This window comes from Lissotriton vulgaris, unplaced genomic scaffold (assembly GCF_964263255.1).
Source record: "Lissotriton vulgaris unplaced genomic scaffold, aLisVul1.2 SCAFFOLD_313, whole genome shotgun sequence".
NCBI classification, from domain to species: domain Eukaryota; kingdom Metazoa; phylum Chordata; class Amphibia; order Caudata; family Salamandridae; genus Lissotriton; species Lissotriton vulgaris.
In genome coordinates this window covers 671,341-693,422 of record NW_028242526.1, presented here as the reverse complement: position 1 = coordinate 693,422, position 22,082 = coordinate 671,341, and the positions used below count along the sequence as shown (strand labels likewise).

The window sequence follows — 22,082 nt, the reverse complement described above, 5'->3', positions numbered from 1 at the left end:
GACTCTCAAGCCAGGTGTAGTGTTACCACGAATCAGACAGTACAGATTGCCACCTGAGGCTGTAGCAGCCTTATCCAAAATTATTGACGAGCTCATCGCTCAAGGAGTAGTTGTAGAAACTGACTCCAATGTATGTAATTCTCCGATCATTCCAGTCATGAAACGCACTGATCCAAATGCACCCCCAGTATATCGATTAGTGATTGACCTTCGAGAACTCAATAAATGTATTATTCCCCAGTACCCAGTTGTCCCAGATATTTCTTCCCTATTGACAGCCATTGATTCCGAAGCCTCATTTTTCACAGTCATAGACCTCAAGAACGCATTTTTCAGTGTCCCCATTCATCCAGACAGCCAGTTTCTTTTCGGATTCTGTTTAAATGGAAGGAGCTATATGTTCACACGAGCTCCTCAAGGTTTCACAGAAAGTCCTAGTATTTACAGTCAAGCACTTAAGAGACAACTAGATAATATTCACATGCCAACTGACACTGCCCTGCTCCAGTATGTCGATGATCTACTGATCACAGCCCGTTCTGAACGTGCTTGCGAGCGAGCGTCCCTTACAGTCTTGTATTTCTTAGCCGAGACGGGGCACAAGGTGTCCCCTTCAAAGCTCCAATTCTGTGTCCAGCAAGTAATCTATTTAGGCCACTTGCTGTCCAAGAGGGGTAGGCAGTTGACACCTGACCGTATCCAGTTAATAGCGAGTCTTCCTCAGCCCAAGACCCAGAAGGAGGTACGTGCTTTTATCGGCCTCACTTCTTATTGCCGACAATGGATTCCTCAGTATGCATTTCTAGCCAAGCCACTGATACAGTTAACGACACAGGAGGCAGCCGTATCGACTGTCCTCCCTTGGACATCTGAACATACACTTAGTTTTAATGAATTAAAGAAAGCTCTATGCCAAGCTCCAGTCCTAGCTACACCGAACTACAGTAAGCCTTTTACACTTTTCGTCACTGAACGTGAAGGTACAGCATTATCTGTTCTCACACAAGATCAAGCAGGACAATACAAGCCCTGTGCTTATTTTTCGAGCACATTCGATCCTGTAGCCCAGGCTCTGCCTGCGTGCCTCAAGTCAGTTGCAGCCACAGCACTAGCTATCAGACAAAGTGATTCCATAGTATTGGGACACTCCCTGACAGTACAAGTTCCACACTCCGTGGAAGTTCTTTTAAATCGAACACAGACTCAGCATTTGACAATTGCACGTTTAACAGGTTATGAATTGACACTGTTCCAGCCACACATAGAAATCAGACGCTGCAACGTTCTAAATCCTGCTACACTGTTACCGTCAGTTAATTCGAATCCCGCCACACACGACTGTGTGGAAGTAGTTAACACTATGACAAAGCCAAGGCAAGATCTGACAGATATCCCATTACCAGATCCCGACCTGACACTTTATGTGGATGGTTCATGCATGAGAACAAGTACAGGAGATCTAGTAGCCGCGTATGCAGTGACTACTGACACTGAAGTTATAGAGACACATCGTATTGACACTCTGTCCGCTCAAGCAGCAGAGCTAGTTGCTCTGACACAAGCCTGCATACACGCCAAGAACCAGAAAGTTAACATATATACAGATTCACGTTACGCATTTGGAGTCGTACACGACTTTGGAGTGCTCTGGCAGGAGAGAGGTTTCATGACTTCTCATGGAACCAAGATTCAGCATGGTCTCCTTATTCAAGCTCTGTTAGATGCCATACATTTACCGACTTCTATCGCTATCATGAAGTGCAAGGCACATACGAAAGTTACTGACATTATTTCTCAAGGTAACGATCTAGCAGATCGAACAGCCAAGCTTACAGCTCAGACTCCCGACATTCCAGTTAGCAAGACACTGACATCCACTCCAGATCAGACTACATGTATGACAGTTAAGGACCCCACTCAAGATGTCATAGATATCCAGTTGCATGCTACTCCCGATGAAATCAAGAAATGGTCCGAACAAGGAGGGGTCCAGACAGATCAGGGATGGGTGACGAAGGGAAAAGCCACATGGTTTCTCCCCGACTCGATGGTTCAAGTCATTATCAATACCGCACATAGTCCAGCACATTTAGGAGAAAAAGCTATGTTAGACAGTATCCAGAACATTTGGTTCAACAAGCATTTACGAGCTGCAGCCAAGCAGAAAGTCCGTACCTGTATGATATGTTGTCAGTTTAATCCAGGTAAAAGTGTCCCGGTGGAACAAGGGGGATTCCAGCCTCCTGACCACCCTTTTGAAGTCCTCCAGATGGATTATATTCAGATGGAGCGATGTCGAGGTTTCAAGTATGTCCTTGTAGTCGTATGCGCTTTGTCCAGATGGACAGAGGCATATCCAGTCCCAGATTACACAGCTGCGACCACTGCCAAGCAGTTGGTTCGTGAATTCTTCCCCCGTTATGGACTCCCTAGGGTCGTGTATTCTGACAACGGCCAGCCATTCTCATCTGAGCTTATGAAACATGTTTCCCTTTTATTAGGGTACCAGTGGAAGTTTCATTGTGTACGCCATCCTGAAGCAGCCGGTCTCGTAGAGAGACATAATCAGACCCTGAAAATCCGAATTGCCAAAGTATGTAAAGAGAAAGGTGTGGACTGGCTAGTAGCTCTGCCAGTTGCTTTGTTTTATATGCGCATGGTCGCACATTCCAGATCAGGTCTGTCCCCGTACGAGGTCGTATTCGGCCGCCCCCCTAATATGTGGGGTACACCTAGACCCCGAAGTATTACCGATGTTTCAAGTAAGATGCTGACAGATTACCTAGCTTCCTTGATGTCTGCCCTACACTCTTGTCGTTCACAGGTTGCCGCCGCATTTCCAGACAATACCGAGGTGGCACCGCATGAAATCGTTCCCGGATGCATGGTTCTTGTGAGGAACTTTGATCGTTCAAGTCCGCTGGAGCCTCGCTGGAAGGAACCCCGACAGGTCCTCCTTACCACCCGTACGGCCGTGAAGTTGGAAGGCCGCAAGGGGTGGGTGCACCTGTCGCACGTCAAAAAGTTTTATGGACTGAAACCTGTTACTAAGAACATTTCCCAGGATTTTAAGGACTGCCAAAGTACTGTTCTCAAGGACTGTCCCGCAAAAGACAATGATACTGAACCCTCCCTGTTAGAGAAAACTCTGCAGCAGGAGTATAAATCGAAATTAAGGTCTAGTAAAATAAGTCAGCCAGTTTGATTGTCTAAGTCCTCCCCTAGGTGAAACGGTTAGACCGGTTTCTGACATGTATATAATAGACCCCCACAGAGAGAGATTTAGTGAGAATTCTAAAAATTGCACTATTATTTTATGTTTTCTGCTATATCTCAGCCTCATGATTACCTGCACCAGTTATGCATTTTATTTGTGTTTTCCAGTTTCTCATGTAAATAAGTCTGCTAATGTTACAGTAGAGCACACGTTTAGTGATCTACCACCTCATGAACTCTCTTACCGCCTTGCTATGCGTAATAATTCCTTTATTCGCATGTTACATTATTCACACCAGACCAGCAATGCCACTAATTGTTGGGTGTGTGGTCGACTCCCCCCTTTCCAGACACCGAAGGGAGTTCTGCCACTCTTTCCTTATCCATTTTCACATAATGGTTCGTGTGGAGCATGGTCCACGTTAACGTCATCCTCAACAGATATGTCTTTTCTTAACAGTACATGTTTTCCAGACAAGCAAGGTCTTCCCCATAGAACCGGGTTAGATCTAGAAAATGAAGTGTATAATTTAGGTAATTATTCTTCGAATTTTATGGTCCTGAATGTTCAGTCTGATACTACTCCAGACTTACCTGCAATTTCAGTATTACCAGTCAAAGGCAAATTATGTGTCCGAAATAATGGTTCCGTACATGTAGGACATAGTGATTGTACTACTATTATCAAGTATAGTGACAGTGGGAAATCTATTTTCAAAGCCTCACGTCATTCTTATTTTATTTGTGGTCAGACCGCATATGTTCGCCTGCCCCTCGATTGGGATGGTACCTGTTACATTGCCTTCCTACTGCCACCAGTTTTCCTAGCCCCATCCGATTATCATAGAAACACACGTCTAGTACACATTAGACATAGAAGGGAGATCGAGTCCCCGATTGTCGATCAAACTGAAACCACTCTAGAACAGTATCAAGACTTTAATAAAGGATTCTTTTTCTTTATAGGTCCTGTCCAGAATAGTAAGCTAATCCGTAGGTTAACCAGAACCCTTGAAGCAGTAGTGAATGAGACTACTTCTGCTCTAGGTAACTTAACCGAAGAGCAATCTGCTATGAGATTTGTAGTTTTGCAAAATCGTCTCGTCCTTGACGTCATACTGGCCGATAGGGGCGGGGCATGTAGAGTCATCGGATCTAGTTGCTGCATTTTCATTCCTAATAACGCGCCGTCTGTTTATTCAGCTATAACCAGACTTCATAAAATTGCCCATATGTTACACCAGAATCCAGGCACCTGGACATGGTCCGGTTGGCTCTGGAGTATAATTTCTGCCTGGGGATGGAAAGTATTGTCATTTCTAGGTATTGCAGTAGCGATCATATTCAGTTGCTGCCTCTGTTTACAATGTGGCCCTGCGATTTGCGGCATTTGTGCTACATCCTGTATTCCTAGTCCCAAGTCCCGTCCTAGATCCCGTTCCAGGAAAACTCGAGACGAGCAAATGATACTGTATGAAATGATAGATGGTATCATGAATATTGATGTTTCCTGATGGAAACGTAGTGACAAGGAGGGAATGTGGAAAAGTAAATTTTGCCATGTTCTGTGTCCCTACGTGTCCTCCATCTTATGTTATGTGTGCATGATTAATATGCATATGTACTCCCCATGTTTGATTAAAGACGCAATTACAGTTGTGTCCATCTCTGGTATGCCAGTTTCCAGTCTTCGTGAAAGCTACGAGTATTAGGCCTATGTACAGCTACGTTGCCACGTTTCTCAGTGTGCACGTTATTTCATTGTAAAGTCCCCGTTTCTAGGCCTCAAAAGGGCCCGGACACCAGATTCAGCTCCTGTCTCCTGAACCCTCGCTGAGGAGCGATACGGCCCCCACCTGTATCCTCGACCCTTCACTTACTTCCTGCCTCATAGTGCCCGGCTCAGCCTGGCTCTGCCTACGAGTCTGCCAAGAGTATGTTATGATTCTAGTTATCAGTCCAGCCCTCCTTCTCTGCATTCCTAAGCTACTGAATCGCATCAATAGTTTCCGTCATTGTCTAGCCTTTACGTCTCTATGTAAGAGAAATACTGTATTTAATGGTCATTTAATATTCTTCATCACGCACTACATGTAGAATAATGCATGCTCCAGTCTTAGAGTCTGTTAGCCTTTCCCCTCCTGACTTCTAGTTTATATCAACATGTTCTCTAAACATTAGATACTAGATAGGGTTTAGGTACATGTTGCCCTGACTCTCCAGACTTCAGTCTCTGCTCCTAGCACAGAGTTCATAGCCCCCAGCTCCTCCTAGTAACACGTCATTGCCAGTTTGCGCGCACCATTAGGTCAGAGGTCCCGGCTCCTTAGGTAGCCCCCTCCATGTTTCCGCCCCATTCATGACATATTCTGTTACGTTTGCATCACATGTCTATGTATACGCCCTGTTACACCCACTTTCACTCTTATCTTTCGCGACTGCTACGCGTCACGCCTTCTGCTCCACCCACTGCTACGCCTACTGTATTCACTGTAATGCTATTGTTTTAGTATATATATGTTGTACATTGTTATTAAAAGTTAGAGCTCTCTTCCCTTCCTGCCCCCGGCAGCTGCCATTCTGTTCCCGTGCAGGTTGTCCTGTTCCTGTCCTTTATGCTGTATTAAACCTGCAAAACTCCTACTACCTCGAATCTTGACTCTTATTTATTGAGCTATCTGTCATTGCTATGTCCAGTAAAACCTAGATCTGGTATTATTTATTTATATACCACAGCATGGTAACAACTTTTTCCGAGTTAATGGAACTTTCGCAAGAAGCAGTTGACAGTTTTTTCGAAAGTCTAAATGATATGATGTTTTCACCAGAACAGAAAGAATGACTTTGAGCAAACTAGCACACGGCGTTCCCCACACCCTGAATTTGTCCTCCAACTTTGAAAATAAAGCGATATGGAAATTTTTCTCACCATAGTTTTCAGACAGCGGGAACCCTTTTCAAATCCAATAATATTTACAAATTTTTTTGGAACACTCATCTTCTGCTTAAGGTAGAACTATTCTTAGAGAACTAACTTTCTATTCTTAGGTACTCTAGAGACATTAGCTACCCTGTAGCATGTTCATAAGTATGTTATATTTTGTGATGGAATGGTCTCGAATTTTTTCTTCTGTATTAAGAGCCATTTCATGTGTAAATTACGCATTTTTTATTCATGCTGATTTATAATATGTGTTATATGTTTAGCATTATTATACTGCTTGAGTGCATATAGTACATGTAATTGTGTTTCGTATATTTCATAATTCCAAATTTCAGAATGCATATGAATGTATTTTGGGGTGGTACAGTATACACGAACACTACTAGTTTTTTTACTATGCCTAGATTTGTAAATATGGCCATAGTCTACGTGGAGTGGGTGTGATGTATTTCTATAGGTACTGTATCGATCCCCCTACTCCTGACCCTGGTTTGGTTAATAATTAACTAGCAGCCATCCAACGGTGCAAAAACCGCTATCTGATTGAGCCACACCACAGGACAGAAGCGCGTTATCTGATTAGGTCATAACGCATGCCATCTAATTAGGCAAGCACTAGTCCTCCAGCCCCTGATAAGGCATACGGAGTTCTCAAAACAAATCAAACGTACCGCGATCTGGGATTTTCCCGTAGCCATTGTTTTGATTTCACCGAGAACTTCAGTAAAGAATGTGCGAACGAACCCGTTCGTATGACATCCTTATTGACGTATATATGTCCATCCTTACGTCAATCTCGGCACCTTTCAGGTATAAATATTACCGACATTGCCTTAAGCAAACACACGCGGTGGTGACGAGATTGGAGCAGCGAGACTTGCCGAGGAGCCCAGCAGGGAGCGAAGCCCACAGGCGCTGCCCCGCCTTCCTGATGCGCTGAGAGAGAGACGCTGCCTTTCTCCTGCCGAGAAATCCAGCTCCGGCGTTTCCAAGCAGCCCTCGCAGGCAGCTGGAATATCGAGACCTGGGATACGAGATACCAGCCCTCCACCATTCTAGAACTCATTTTGCTTCACCCTCCTGTTTGACAGCAAACGTTGAGTTGCAGCTTGATCTGTTCTCTCCAGATTTGTATACCAGGTTTGTTCCTGCCAATCTCCGCCTTTTCGAGCTGTATTTTGCTTCACATGATATCAAATGTCCATTCACTTTTTTCTTGGCCCCCGCTTGACAAATCTTCCCGAGACTTTCAGGGAATGAATTTTACATTGATGCTTATATTACCAACATGACTTATTTTTCTTCTGCTAATTGCGAAATAGGTATTTACATATATTTTCACTGTTAGTTTTTAATAGCTGATAATACGTTTAATACTGGCGACTGAATTTGATTGTAATGTTAACCTCTACTGTGATGATGCACTTATTTAGCGCTTACTATCCCTGACCAGGCGTCAAATCGCTTTTTCAGTGAGTAGCGTGCTACTCCAGAACCCAAAAATGATTAGTGGTGAATTAGTATAGTGAAATGTGAAAGTGATTTGAGTGGTGGACATGTTAGTCAGTTATTTCGATTCAGAAGGTTGGCGAAGGGACAGAAGAGGGAAAAAGGTTTACAATAATATAACACTTGTTACCCCATATGGGGTGTTGCAGTGCTCTTTTGGCGAGTAGCACGCTACTCCAGAAACTATAAAGGATTAGTGGATAATTAGTATAGTAAAATACACCTGGAAGTTGTGGAGGCTGTCATCCGACCCTGTGCTCTCGGGTCCAACTCTGCTGGGCTGCCCCCTGTTGCCGCTGCCTCTCGCCGCACCCGCTCCGCGGGTGCCGCTTCGCGGCTTGAAGGAGGGAGAGGCGAAAACCAAGCGCTGTCACTGGGAGGCGCCTGGACTGACCATCTTGTCGGCGCTAAGCAGGGACTCGGAAGACCAGGAGTCCCTGCTTCCCCAGCTGCACAGGCGGACGCGCCCACAATCAGACACGCCCCCGCCTGACCAGAGAAAAGGCGCGGGTTGCTCTGCTCCCAGCGGGACTCACCTGGAAGTTGTGGAGGCTGTCATCCGACCCTGTGCTCTCGGGTCCAACTCTGCTGGGCTGCCCCCTGTTGCCGCTGCCTCTCGCCGCACCCGCTCCGCGGGTGCCGCTTCGCGGCTTGAAGGAGGGAGAGGCGAAAACCAAGCGCTGTCACTGGGAGGCGCCTGGACTGACCATCTTGTCGGCGCTAAGCAGGGACTCGGAAGACCAGGAGTCCCTGCTTCCCCAGCTGCACAGGCGGACGCGCCCACAATCAGACACGCCCCCGCCTGACCAGAGAAAAGGCGCAGGTTGCTCTGCTCCCAGCGGGACTCACCTGGAAGTTGTGGAGGCTGTCATCCGACCCTGTGCTCTCGGGTCCAACTCTGCTGGGCTGCCCCCTGTTGCCGCTGCCTCTCGCCGCACCCGCTCCGCGGGTGCCGCTTCGCGGCTTGAAGGAGGGAGAGGCGAAAACCAAGCGCTGTCACTGGGAGGCGCCTGGACTGACCATCTTGTCGGCGCTAAGCAGGGACTCGGAAGACCAGGAGTCCCTGCTTCCCCAGCTGCACAGGCGGACGCGCCCACAATCAGACACGCCCCCCGCCTGCAACGCCCCCTATTTTAAGAACAGCTCGACGCTCAGCGGGACGCGAGCGGGCCGCCGAGCGAAGCCCGGGCAAAGGGCGGGCCATCTGTGGCCGTCCGGGGCAGGAGGAGGCAGGGCAGGGCCACCCCCCTGACACCCACCGTACAGGTCCCAGTTCGTGGCACCTCACTGTGGGGCCGGAACCCAGCATGTCAACACGTTCCGGTAAGGCCTTGAGGGGTGGCGGTGAAAGTGCCCCTGGGGGCACTGTGTTTGGCTCTATGGACAAATTCCTCACTAGGGTGGCGGCTGTCATCGACAATGAACTCGCCATATCAGAACGGCGCCTTTCTTTTGACTTTCCTCCCTCCAAAACCACATCTCCAGCAATAGTGTTGTCCTCACAAAACTCCATTCCCCATGCACTCTTGCCTGGGGACCTACCTGGGGATTCTTACATTGCACCATTAGAGGGTGGTATAGATGGGGCAGAAAGCTCGCAGACTGGTAATCACTCCACCAGCCCTTGTGCTGTGCTTATAGAGCCCTGCACCGAGTCTTCCATAGCATGTCCACCTGGCAACCAGTCCCAACATTGCCCTGATGCTCCTGCTCTTGACCCACAACCTCCGCCTAAGATTCGATCTACTCAGGGGCTTAACAAAAGGAAGGGGAAAAGGGCAATTAACATTCGAAAGGGCTGTCCATCCTCGCTTATTAAGCACGCCAGGTACCCGCCCCAGAGGGGTCTTTCCCCCCGGGGCGTCGTAGGACCTGTATCTTCAGGGATTCCCATTACCGCTCCAATTATAGCTGACACAGTATTACCTTCCTTGCTGGTCCCATCAGCGCCTGACCTAGCCAATGTGGGTCCCTCTCTGGAGTCGATCGAGAAGCTGGTCAGGTCCCTTTTGGTACCACTTACTGACCAAGTTAAGAGGTTGGGGGATAGGCTCGACTGCTTTGAACAGGCAATCAGGGACAATTTTTTCTCCCTTAAAACCCTGTTCAAACTTCAGCCAAAGCTCAGTGAGGATAAGACAGACAGGATAGATAAGAACACTAGGATAGAGGTTCCAGTGAGACCCCCTTCAGGAGAACAGTTGCCGCGGCCGCCCAAGCGACCAGTCTCTGGGAATACTATCTCGGTTGCCCCTGAGGATGGCCCTAGGCAGACAAGGCCGAATGTCTCCACCCATGCTGCCCAAGTGCATGCTATCCCCCCCCAGTAGTAACAACCTCGGCGCCTATTCAAGGCCTAAGGCAACATCAGAAGGGAGGGACGGGCCCAACTTCGCAACCTGGGGCCGCTTCACCTGTTACAACTGGCGGTATAGCATCAACTCCTAAGGCTATACCCATTCCTGTCCCACCAACAAACCCTCCTCCTTCAGGTTTTCCTCCGAATATTAGACGAAAGTGTCCCCCAGTTAATCTCCCCCCTGAGTGCCACCCGTATGTTGTTATCCTCACCAAAGTCCCCCCTATCAGGAGTACCCAGCAGGAAAACCATCAGGCACTTAAGAATAAGGTCATCCACTGGCTGAGAGCCAACAGGCCCTTGCCTCCGGGAGTGGATGGTATAATTCTTGGTGTACGCAGGGTGGGATGGATTGGAAACGGGAAAAAATCTCTTGAAGGGGATTGCGTGGTGATAAATTTCCAAGATGTTAGGGTTGCCCATCTGATATGCTCCCAAGGACAACCCACGGTTGGAACTGTATCGACGTAGTCGACTTAACATTCTTTTACCCCCGGTCCATTACGACCACTTCCTCCTCTCACCTTGGACAATCCACCCACACTAGCAGTCCTGGGGGCCAATTTCCTGCGGAGAATACCGTTCACGGCCACTCTCCCCCGGGAGTTTTCCCACAGCAGCTATTCCTAGCTCCAGTGATACCGAACTGGGGATCCTGGGGTTGCTGACTCTGTGATGTTCCCGGGGAGGTCCCTGTGGCTTCGAGCCCTGCTGTTGAGCCAATACCTTACCTTAAAACCAATAGCTCCTCGTCCTCATCGCAAATTCAGGCTACGGCCGAGTTTGTAGAAGAGCAAGGGGAGACCGGGGCATCTTTTAACCTTCCGGCTAGCCTCCCTGGTGTGGGTGTTTTGGACTTACCGCTCCCTGTCGAGGACTGTCGCATTACGGCTGTGACGGACCCCCCGATTAGGGTTTTCAGCTGGAATGTGGCGGGCCTCGAGAGGAAGCTAGCGCTGCCGGACTGGAACGAGCTTGTGGAGCAATACTCCATATGCCTGTTCCAGGAAACCTGGAGTCGGGTGCCCCTACACAAGGCGGGATATTCCACCCACTTTTTGCCGGCAGTACATAGTGCAACTGGTAGGGGCCGCCCTTCGGGTGGCCTACTTATCTGGGTGGCCTCAAAACTCAATTGCAGGGTGGTGGAGCGGGACACCAATTGCCCGGATCTCCTTAATATATTGCTGAGAAACTCCCAGGGCCGAGTCATCTTAAACATTTTCAACATCTACGCCCGAGGCACAAAGGGGGGCAGAGAATCCCCAGTAATAGCCTGTCTGGAAGCCCAGCTCCGCTCATCTTCTCATAGGTCCTGTACCTTGTTGGCGGGTGACCTGAACTGCACTTTTGAGCCCCTGGACCTTGAAATCCTAACAGACCAAGAGGAATATGATAGTGGGTGGGGGATTCCGCCCCTCGAGCTTAGTCCTATTAAAAAGTGGACAGAAGTGGCCCTCCAGATCAACTCACTAGCTATGGAGTTTGGTCTCAGGGCTGCCAATGGCAGGACAAGGTCCGACAAAGCAGGGGCCCACACCTACAACAGGCCAGGGCACATGTCACGGATTGATTATTTTCTCCTTGACATACACCTGTGGAGCATGGTGGAGGACATGGTGATTGTACCATCGGTTGAGAGTGATCACAATCTCCTGTCCCTCACCCTGTCCTACAGGTGTCTTAATATCACCGCGAGTAGATTTTCTAGTAACCCCGCCCCGGACCTGTCAGTGGTTACAAACTGTGGAAGACGGCTAAAGTGGGCGAAGTTGGCACTTTCAGAGGAGAAAACTTCTGCCATTAGGCAGCTCCTTGCCTCAGCCCTAGTCAATCTCGACCCCCAAGAGGAAGGGCTGATGGAGGTGGCACCCAGGTACTGTGTCATAACTCAGGCTATTAGTGACCTCTTTGTAGTTCCAGCTAATTCGAGCAGAAGGAAACCAGGCTCACGATCGGGACAGGGCTGGTACAATCAGAAGTGTAGGGAGGCGAAGTCACTCCTCATTGAGGCAGTCAAGTCCAAATTACCATCCATGGCTAGGGAGGCAAGAAGACACTATGCACTCTGCCAAAAAAATGCTAGGATGGAGTGGGAGGATAATTTCTGGCAGGACCTCCTGGCTGCCAGTCGTGGGAAAGATGCCAAAGGTTTTTGGGACATGGTGGGCAAAAGGAACCGTCCTGAAGATACCCGGAGGACCTGTACCATCAATGCCCAGACTTGGTTCTCTCACTTCCAAAAACTTTACTCTGCTGTTGAAGGCCCACTTAACGATTCTTTTAACCTCCCACCCTTTACCCTAGTTCGTGACCTGGAACTTTTTTCTGTTTTGGATGTAACAAAGCAGATTAAAACCCTGGTTCCATTGAAAGCAGCTGGTCCGGATGGCCTACCAGGGGATATCCTCCGCGCTTATCCGGAAGAATGGGGGGTACTAATCTCTGCACTCCTCAACGCAATCATTGGGGGAGGCCACGTGCCTGACTCCTGGAGAGGTGCGGAGGTGGTCCCCATCTACAAAAAGGGCAGTCGGGATCTACCCGGGAACTATAGGCCTATAAGCCTAATAGATTCAAGCCAGAAATTGGCGGGGAAAGCCATCTTGGGGAGGATCTCCCAATGGGTGGACGATAATCACATCCTGTCCGATATGCAAGCTGGGTTCCGTTCAGGTACAGGAACTATCGAACAGGTCTTCAGGCTCTTGTTATTATACTGGAAGGTGGTGGTACTGGGCAAAGGCAGTCTTTATTTGGCCTTTATTGACCTTAAGACTGCCTTTGACCTGGTACCTAGGGAGGAACTCTGGAGGGTTCTTTACGGTTTAGGGATGCCCCCGTACATACTAAACCTCCTTATCAACCTGCACACCAACACCTATGCCCAGGTTAGATGGGGATTGAACGGGGAAAAGACAGATAAGATCAGGGTCGAGAGGGGAGTAAGGCAGGGCTGCGTTCTGGCCCCTACCTTATTCTCCCTCTACATTAACGGGGTGGTAGATCACCTACTGGGCGAACCAGCAGACGCTCCCACCCTGGGAGGAGTAAAAATTCCAACCTTGTTGTTCGCCGACGACACCCTCCTCATCTCTAAAACCCCCCAAGGTCTCCAGACACTGCTGAACCGCTTTCAGGACTTCTGTACCTCTAAGGGCCTTGTCATCAACGTAGATAAGACTAAGTACCTAGTTATGCATCCACCTCGCAAACTTGGCCGCCCTCCCATTCTGAACTCCATACCTCTAGAAAGAGTGGCAGAATTTGATTATCTGGGAATCCGACTGAACGACGTGATGAGCTGGACTGCCCACATTGACAAAATGACTTTGGCCCACAAAAGGGTGGGGGGCGCCCTTCTTAAGGAGTTCAACAACTCTTCAAAACATTGTGTTGCCCCTCTACTTGAGATATATAAAGCACGTGCGGTCCCTGCGTCACTTTATGGAGCGGAACTGTGGGGCTCGGGCAAAGTTGACTCACTGAGCAAGGCTGAAAATAAATTCATCAAGGATCTCCTTGCCATTCCATCGAGTAGCCCGACCATCCCAGTGCTCATGGACACTGGCTGCAAAGCCATAAGGGACCAGGCTCGGCTTCGACCCCTTTTGCTTTGGGCACGTTTGTGGAGGGTCCCGGAGCTAAAATCCTATGCCAATGGTCTGGCAGAGGTGATGCACTCTGACGGTTGGCGTAGCATTAAATGGCTGAAGGACATAAAACACCTTTTAGGGGACCTAGGCCTGGACTCTTGCTGGCATAGCCACTCCGCTCCCCCGAAGGAGACTTTAAAAAAACTTTTCTGGGAGTGGGTTTGTATGAAGCGTTTGAGAAGCCAGCAGCACTGCAAAACCACCGCAGCTTTTCTGCTGCTAAAAGACGCTGTCATGTATGAGCCGTACATGGACATTATATCAGTGGCTATGGATAGGTCCTTGTACATCAAATTTCGGTTAGGAACCCTACCCTTGGCCGACTTTTGCTCGAGGTGGAATAAATCCCAGCCTATATCATGCTTCTGTGCTCTTTGTTGTGATAAGCCAGAGACGGTGCCACATTTTCTTTTTGAATGCCCGGACTATGGTCGCCCCAGATCACGTTGGCTTGGTCCCATCTGCAGAGAACTGGGTACTCGTCAGCACTCCGTTGCACTCCGGATTCTTTTAACTAACACAGCCCCTCCCATTGTTTGTGCTGTTGCTAAGTTTTTAAAATGGGCTTGGTTGATTAGAATTAGAAGACTGTCCATATCAATTTAATTCTCTTTTTATCTAATTTATGCTGACCTAACGTGTTTTATTATTATACTAAATGTACAGTCTTACTTTTTTCGACATGCTGTTTTTATCTTTTGTACTGCTTTTATGATATGTGCATATCGAAATAAAGCATCAATCAATCAATCAATATGAAAGTAATTTAAGTGGTGGATATTAGTCAGTTATTTTGATTGAGGAGAATAGCTGAGAGATAGAAGAGGGAAAAAGGTTTGCATTTATATAGTCCTTGCAGCCCCTGATGGAGTTGTAAAGCATTTCTTTTAACAAGTATAGGTTAGAATTGTGTGGAGGGAGCCTAGAGGCATTTTAGAGTTCTTAGAGTGCTGGTAGAGTGTTGTTCTTGGGCCACCTGTGAAAGGGGATGGCGTTGTTTGGGGTTCTGATGGCATATTCACAGGTAAAGACAGTCTCAAGGTAAGTCATGCACCACACTAATTAACCAGCTCATTTCTCCAGCTGTCATCTACCTATAGTGGCCTAAACAGCCTTGGTGCTCTCTCTGTGTCTTTTACTCACTATTATCTTTTGCAGTTTTCCACTCTTAGTCGCTCATTAGAAATTCAGTTTTTGGCCCGACTCCTTATTATCTGTTTGTGAACCTTGGTATTTGACTCACACACACCCCTACATATACAGAAGCATATCTGGCAGTCATGCGCTCTCCTCCCTCCTAAAGCCAGGGATGATCGCCCCCTGTGCATCAGAGTCACCACCTCCGTGCTTGAATTCCACTAGAAAGTGAAGACCTGGCTCTTGATCTAGCACCTACTCTGGCCTAAATATTTCCTGGTTCAGCTCCAGAATACCCTTCTGGGATAACATGACATGACATGGAAATCTGACATCATGCACAGGCCTCTAGCTGCATGGCTTGTTTGATGAACCTCCAGCAAGCATTGGCCTCTTGGTATCATGTTGTCAGGGGGATGGTCAGATCGGTAGTTATTCTAGAAGCAGCGTCCTGTTCTGTGACTATCTTTTGATCTCAGCTTGGATAAACAATGAGCTTAGCCTTGCGTGACCTTGCGGACAGTGCAGAGTGAATGGAACTGCTCTACCCTGCATAATAAATAGCAGTCTAACTTATCAGAAAAGGATACAGAGAAGCATACTGTCTTGTCTGACAAGTGTGTGGATATAAACCAGTGGAAAATCAGTCGCGTTTGATTTGGGGGTGAGCTAGGGTGACCAATGTCTTTTTGGAAGTGATTTTATTGCCCTTGGTTTAGCTCTACATGGTTTCACTAACTGTGTTCTGCATGAGAGTTTCTGATAGAATGCTCTGCCTCTGAAATTGCTACTTTCAATCCAACTCTGTATAGTAAATGGGCAAATAAATGGATGGGTGTGATTTGGGGATGTGTGACTTGTAGTACTTAATCATTAAATTATGTTTTTTCTTCACAAGGTGGAAACCGTACTCACGAGAACACTGTGATGAAGGTGAAGAAGATGAACAATCACGTCACGCTGGAAAGACTGTTGGATGTTGCCAAAGAAACATCATTCAGGTAAGTCGGTGACTAGAAGGTATACCAAATCTGTGGACCTCCCGGGAAGCATCTTGGTATACGCTCTAGGAATCCGGATCTAGTTCTAACTCTTACAATAAGAGGAGCATACGGTCAGGTTATAGACATTTCCTTTTTTCCTTCCTAGGTAGACCAGGAACTTCAACAATAGTCAACTACACGTTTAGCTTAGGGACAGCTTGTAAGTTTATGGCAGCTTGCCTTGAGCTAATGCCCTCACTGAGGTGCGTTTACTGCCAGCAGAGCCACAGCACCCCTTTGTACAGTTGGTTCAAGGTAACCTGCCTCTTGTTTTGTATCTCCTCACTTTGCCATGAATGTTTAGAACAGGGACAGGTTGTAGGCACACTCTCTCTCTTTTTCCCATTCTAGGTGGACCAGAACTTCGACAACTATCCACAACACATGTTTAGCCTAGGGACAGCTGTAGGTACATGCTTTGCCGCTTGCCTTGAGCTAATGCCCTCACTGAGGTGCGTTTACTGCCAGCAGCAGAGCCACAGCACCCCTTTGTACCGTTGGTTCAAGGTAACCTGCCTCTCGTTTTGTATCTCCTCACTTTGCCATGAATGTTTAGAACAGGGACAGGTTGTAGGCACACTCTCTCTCTTTTTCCCATTCTAGGTGGACCAGAACTTCGACAACTATCCACAACACATGTTTAGCCTAGGGACAGCTGTAGGTACATGCTTTGCCGCTTGCCTTGAGCTAATGCCCTCACTGAGGTGCGTTTGCTGCCAGCAAAGCCACAGCACCCCTTTGTACAGTTGGTTCAAGGTAACCTGCCTCTCGTTTTGTATCTCCTCACTTTGCCATGAATGTTTAGAACAGGGACAGGTTGTAGGCACACTCTCTCTCTTTTCCCCCTTCTAGGTGGACCAGAACTTCAACAACCATCACCTACAAGGGTTTAGCCTAGGGACAGCTTGTAGGTACATGCTTTGCAGCTTGCCTTGAGCTAATGCCCTCACTGAGGTGCGTTTGCTGCCAGCAGAGCCACAGCACCCCTTTGTACAGTTGGTTCAAGGTAACCTGCCTCTCGTTTTGTATCTCCTCACTATGCCATGAATGTTTAGAACAGGGACAGGTTGTAGGCACACTCTCTCTCTTTTTCCCCTTCTAGGTGGACCAGAACTTCAACAACCATCACCTACAAGGGTTTAGCCTAGGGACAGCTTGTAGGTACATGCTTTGCAGCTTTCCTTGAGCTAATGCCCGCACTGAGGTGCGTTTACTGCCAGCAAAGCCACAGCCCTGCTTTTGACAGTTGGTTCAAGGTAACCTCGCTCTTGTTTTGTCTCCCCTGGCTCTGCCAAGAATGTTATTTTTTTAACATATCTTTATTGCCATTTTACAATATACATTGCAATCATATATTCAAAGCACTTTACAAGGATTTAATTAATCACCTTACAGTTATCCCCAGTATGAGATATGACCACACATGCAACCCCGGCTGGTGATAGCATAGGGTTTCAACATGTGTCCATGGGATACTATTTCTGCCTGTCTGACGTATTCATCCAGATGTTAGTCATTTATTCTCCCTGTGCGTAAAATACCTCTAAGGGAGTTTCCAGGATACCAGGAAACTGTATAATATGTTTTGCCATTTTGCAGTGCTCCACATGTGTCTAAGATAGGAACTATTGCAGTGGTTATTCAACAAAACAAAGGGTAAACTTATAACAACAAACAATCCTAACAGTGTTAATTCTGGGCCGTATAGTGCGTTCTCAGCTTTTTGTCGTAGAAATCGCTCACAACACTCCAGGACCACAGACAACAGAATCTCCTGCCGTAGGAGGTCAGCCTTTCAAGCCAGAAGCTTCTCTAGTAATGCTTCTTTAGGAGTAAATCTACCCGCCAGGCAAGTTTCCTCCCAGAAGGAACCAGCTGTCCACTGTGCTACCCACTGTAGATTGTCGGACAAATAATAACATTCGAAGTCAGGGGCTCCCAAGCCTCCATCAATGGGAGAGCATCGAAGAGTCTCCATTGGCAACCTGTGTTGACCACTGTCCCACACCGGCTCTCAAGAAATGCTGCCAGGCCATGCTGGTCTAGCAAGTCTGGTCTTTCCAATGGAGACTGGGAATGCCTAGAGCCACACTGCTTGCAGATAAGGAGATTGGTTGCAGGTCCCAAGTTTTGGGGGTTAGCACAAGCACAGGGGGGGGAGCTTCAAACAGAACTAAACATACACCACTAGGGGCACAGGGGTGGCCATGTGCAGGGTGCCAATTAAGTGCCAGGCGCCCAATGCTTCTCAATGGAGTTTCTTCTTTTGATAAAAAGTCTGCAGGCGTGGCACCGGAGGATGCCGTCAAGAGACCAATGATAGCAGACGTAAGTAGAGGTGTAAGGGGTCATAGGGGCAGGAAGAATCCAGCCGTAATGCATTAATGACATTGAAAGACTTAGAAAAGTGTTATTAGAGGTCAAAGGTCAAGAGACATGATCCCCAACACCAATTAAAATAATGAAAATGAAAGTATTTATCAAGACAAATACAATAATGCAACACTAGCAACAAATGATCCAAGGGTTGAGCAATAACAACCTCGATGCACCTAAACATGTATAATTAGAGGTCAAAGGTCAAAAAGCATAACCTCCTCCAACACAGTAACTAAGGAGGATGTAGGTACTCATCTTTACAATTCCAATAATGCCTCAATTGTAACAAATGATCTAACAGTAATGGATTAATGATTATGAAACACTTGGATCAGTGGAAATAGAGGTCAAAGGTCAAACTACATGACCCCCTCCCACCAATTTAATGAAAAAAAATGTAAGTACTTATCATTACAAATCAAACACTGCAACACTTGTAAACACTGGTCTCACCATAATGGAATAAACACCTATAAACACCAACACCAACACCAACAAAAAGGGAAAATAGAGGTCTCGTGGCTATGTGCGGAGGACTGGCGGTCTCATACGCGGAGGACTGGCGGTCTCGGGGCTATGTGCGGAGGACTGGCGGTCTCATGCGCGGAGGACTGGCGGTCTCGGGGCTATGTGCGGAGGACTGGCGATCTCATGCGCGGAGGACTGGCGGTCTCGGGGCTATGTGCGGAGGACTGGCGGTCTCATACGCGGAGGACTGGCGGTCTCGGGGCTATGTGCGGAGGACTGGCGGTCTAATGCGCGGAGGACTGGCGGTCTCGGGCCTATGTGTGGAGGACTGGCGGTCTCATGCGCGGAGGACTGGCGGTCTCGGGGCTATGTGCGGAGGACTGGTGGTCTCAGGGCTATGTGCGGAGGACTGGCGGTCTGATGCGTGTAGGACTGGTGGTCTCATGCGCGGAGGACTGGCGGTCTCATGCGCGGAGGACTGGCGGTCTCGGGCTATGTGCGGAGGACTGGCGGTCTCGGGGCTATGTGCGGAGGACTGGTGGTCTCGGGGCTATGTGCCGGGGACTGGCGGTCTCGGGGCTATGTGCGGAGTACTGGCGGTCTCGGGGCTATGTGCGGAGGACTGGTGGTCTCGGGGCTATGTGCCGGGGACTGGCGGTCTGATGCGCGTAGGACTGGTGGAATCATGCGCGGAGGACTGGCGGTCTCATGCACGAAGGACTGGTGGTCTCGGGGCTTTGTGCGGAGGACTGGCGGTCTCATGCGTGGAGGACTGGCGGTCTCGGGGCTATGTGCGGAGGCCTGGCGGTCTCGGGGCTATGTGCAGAGGACTGGCGGTCTCGGGGCTATGTCCGGAGGACTGGCGGTCTCATGCGCGGAGGACTGGCGGTCTCGGGGCTATGTGCAGAGGACTGGCGGTCTTGGGGCTATGTGCGGAGGACTGGCGGTCTCATGCACGGAGGACTGGCGGTCTCGGGGCTATGTGCAGAGGACTGGCGGTCTCATGCGCGGAGGACTGGCGGTCTCGTGGCTATGTGCAGAGGACTGGCGGTCTCTGGGCTATGTGCGGAGGACTGGCGGTCTCATGCGCGGAGGACTGGCGGTCTCGGGGCTATGTGCGGAGGACTGGTGGTCTCGGGGCTATGTGCGGAGGACTGGCGGTCTGATGCGCGTAGGACTGGTGGTCTCATGCGCGGAGGACTGGCGGTCTCATGCGCGGAGGACTGGCGGTCTCGGGGCTATGTGCGGAGGACTGGCGGTCTCGGGGCTATGTGCGGAGGACTGGCAGTCTCATGCGCGGAGGACTGGCGGTCTCGGGGCTATGTGCGGAGGACTGGTGGTCTGATGCGCGTAGGACTGGTGGTCTCATGCGCGGAGGACTGGCGGTCTCATGCGCGGAGGACTGGCGGTCTCGGGGCTATGTGCGGAGGACTGGCGGTCTCGGGGCTATGTGCGGAGGACTGGTGGTCTCGGGGCTATGTGCCAGTTACTGGCGGTCTCTGGGCTATGTGCGGAGGACTGGCGGTCTCATGCGCGGAGGACTGGCGGTCTCGGGGCTATGTGCGGAGGACTGGTGGTCTCGGGGCTATGTGCCGGGGACTGGCGGTCTGATGCGCGTAGGACTGGTGGTCTCATGCGCGGAGGACTGGCGGTCTCATGCACGGAGGACTGGTGGTCTCGGGGCTATGTGCGGAGGACTGGCGGTCTCATGCGTGGAGGACTGGCGGTCTCGGGGCTATGTGCGGAGGCCTGGCGGTCTCAGGGCTATGTGCAGAGGACTGGCGGTCTCGGAGCTATGTGCGGAGGACTGGCGGTCTCATGCGCGGAGGACTGGCGGTCTCGGGGCTATGTGCGGAGGACTGGCGGTCTTGGGGCTATGTGCGGAGGACTGGCGGTCTCATGCACGGAGGACTAGCGTCTCGGGGCTATGTGCGGAGGACTGGTGGTCTCGGGGCTATGTGCAGAGGACTTGCGGTCTCTGGGCTATGTGCGGAGGACTGGCGGTCTCATGCGAGGAGGACTGGCGGTCTCGGGGCTATGTGCGGAGTACTGGCGGTCTCGGGGCTATGTGCGGAGGACTGGCGGTTTCGGGGCTATGTGCTGAGGACTGGCGGTCTCGGGGCTATGTGCGGAGGACTGGCGGTCTCGGGGCTATGTGCAGAGGACTGGCGGTCTCTGGGCTATGTGCGGAGGACTGGTGGTCTCGGGGCTATGTGCGACGGACTGTCGGTCTCGGGGCTATGTGCGGAGGACTGGCGGTGTCATGCACAGAGGCCTGGCGGTGTCATGCACGGAGGCCTGGCGGTGTCATGCACGGAGGCCTGGCGGTGTCATGCACCGAGGACTGGCGGTGTCATGCACGGAGGACTGGCGGTGTCATGCACGGCGGCCTGGCGGTGTCATGCACGGAGGCCTGGCGGTGTCATGCAGCACAGAGGCCTGGTGGTGTCATGCACGGAGGCCTGGCGGTGTCATGCAGCACGGAGGCCTGGCGGTGTCATGCACGGAGGCCTGGCGGTGTCATGCAGCATGGAGGCCTGGCGGTGTCATGCAGCACGGAGGCCTGGCGGTGTCATGCAGCACGGAGGCCTGGCGGTGTCATGCAGCACGGAGGCCTGGCGGTGTCAGGCAGCATGGAGGCTTTCTTTCGAGCCTCAATGTTGACTTCGGACCCCTTAGTCTAGCTAGGGAAGATTCCATACTAAATATTTCATTTAACAAAGCCCACCACTCAGCAATTAATGGAGGGTACGGGGAAATCCAATCACGTGCGATTGTAAGTTTGGCGCAGGACAGCAAGATAGGGATAATATCCTAATGTGGAGAGTTAATTATATTAATATCCAATAGGACTGAGGAAGCTGTAAGTGATAAGAGGCAATTCATTTTTTATTAATTACCTTACCCAGAATACTCCAGAACTCTAATAGCATTGGATATAAGTACAACATGTGTACCAAGTCCGCTGCTGCCAGAGCGCACTTACGGCATTTAGTTCGTTTATTTTTATTTGATGGGTTTCCAGCCCATTTAGAGATTCTTTCTGGAGTGTGATAGAGCATGCAAGTTGTTCTAAATTGTTGCAGTATTAAACTAGATGAAGAAACGGCATTGTTAATATTGCACAATGAGTTGTTAATTATCGCCGTTGTGATGTTACTATCCAGAATCTTGCTCCATTTTTCTTCAATTTTATTGCATTCAGTATTTTTATAGGTATTAAGGCATTTATAGCCAGCGCTAATTAACCCCTTTTTTTATATAAATAAATACAGTCCCAAAAATCCGTATCCGAGATATTAAAAAGTTTCATCTTTCGTATAAGGAAGTCATGTATCTGTATGTATTTATATCTCATGCAGTCGATGGCT

General features: G+C 49.4%; 1 protein-coding gene across 1 annotated transcript; it reads left to right on the top strand.

Moving 5' to 3' along the window:
• Positions 1–1,360: 1,360 nt before the first annotated feature.
• LOC147668927 (uncharacterized) lies at positions 1,361–17,012 on the top strand. The gene is made up of 5 exons (XM_086948337.1): positions 1,361–2,300; positions 2,502–2,593; positions 2,825–3,083; positions 15,720–15,822; positions 16,967–17,012. The coding sequence occupies exons 1-5, from the start codon at positions 1,361–1,363 to the stop codon at positions 17,010–17,012; spliced, it is 1,440 nt and encodes a 479-aa protein (XP_086804463.1).
• Positions 17,013–22,082: the final 5,070 nt, after the last annotated feature.

Coding starts and splice junctions, on each gene's coding strand:
- LOC147668927 (XM_086948337.1), top strand. CDS start 1,361: ATGACAAAGCCAAGGCAAGATCTGACAGATATCCCATTACCAGATCCC. Junction 2,301..2,501: donor TCAGATGGAGCGATGTCGAG/GTTTCAAGTATG, acceptor CCCTTTTATTAG/GGTACCAGTGGAAGTTTCAT. Junction 2,594..2,824: donor TGAAAATCCGAATTGCCAAA/GTATGTAAAGAG, acceptor TGTCGTTCACAG/GTTGCCGCCGCATTTCCAGA.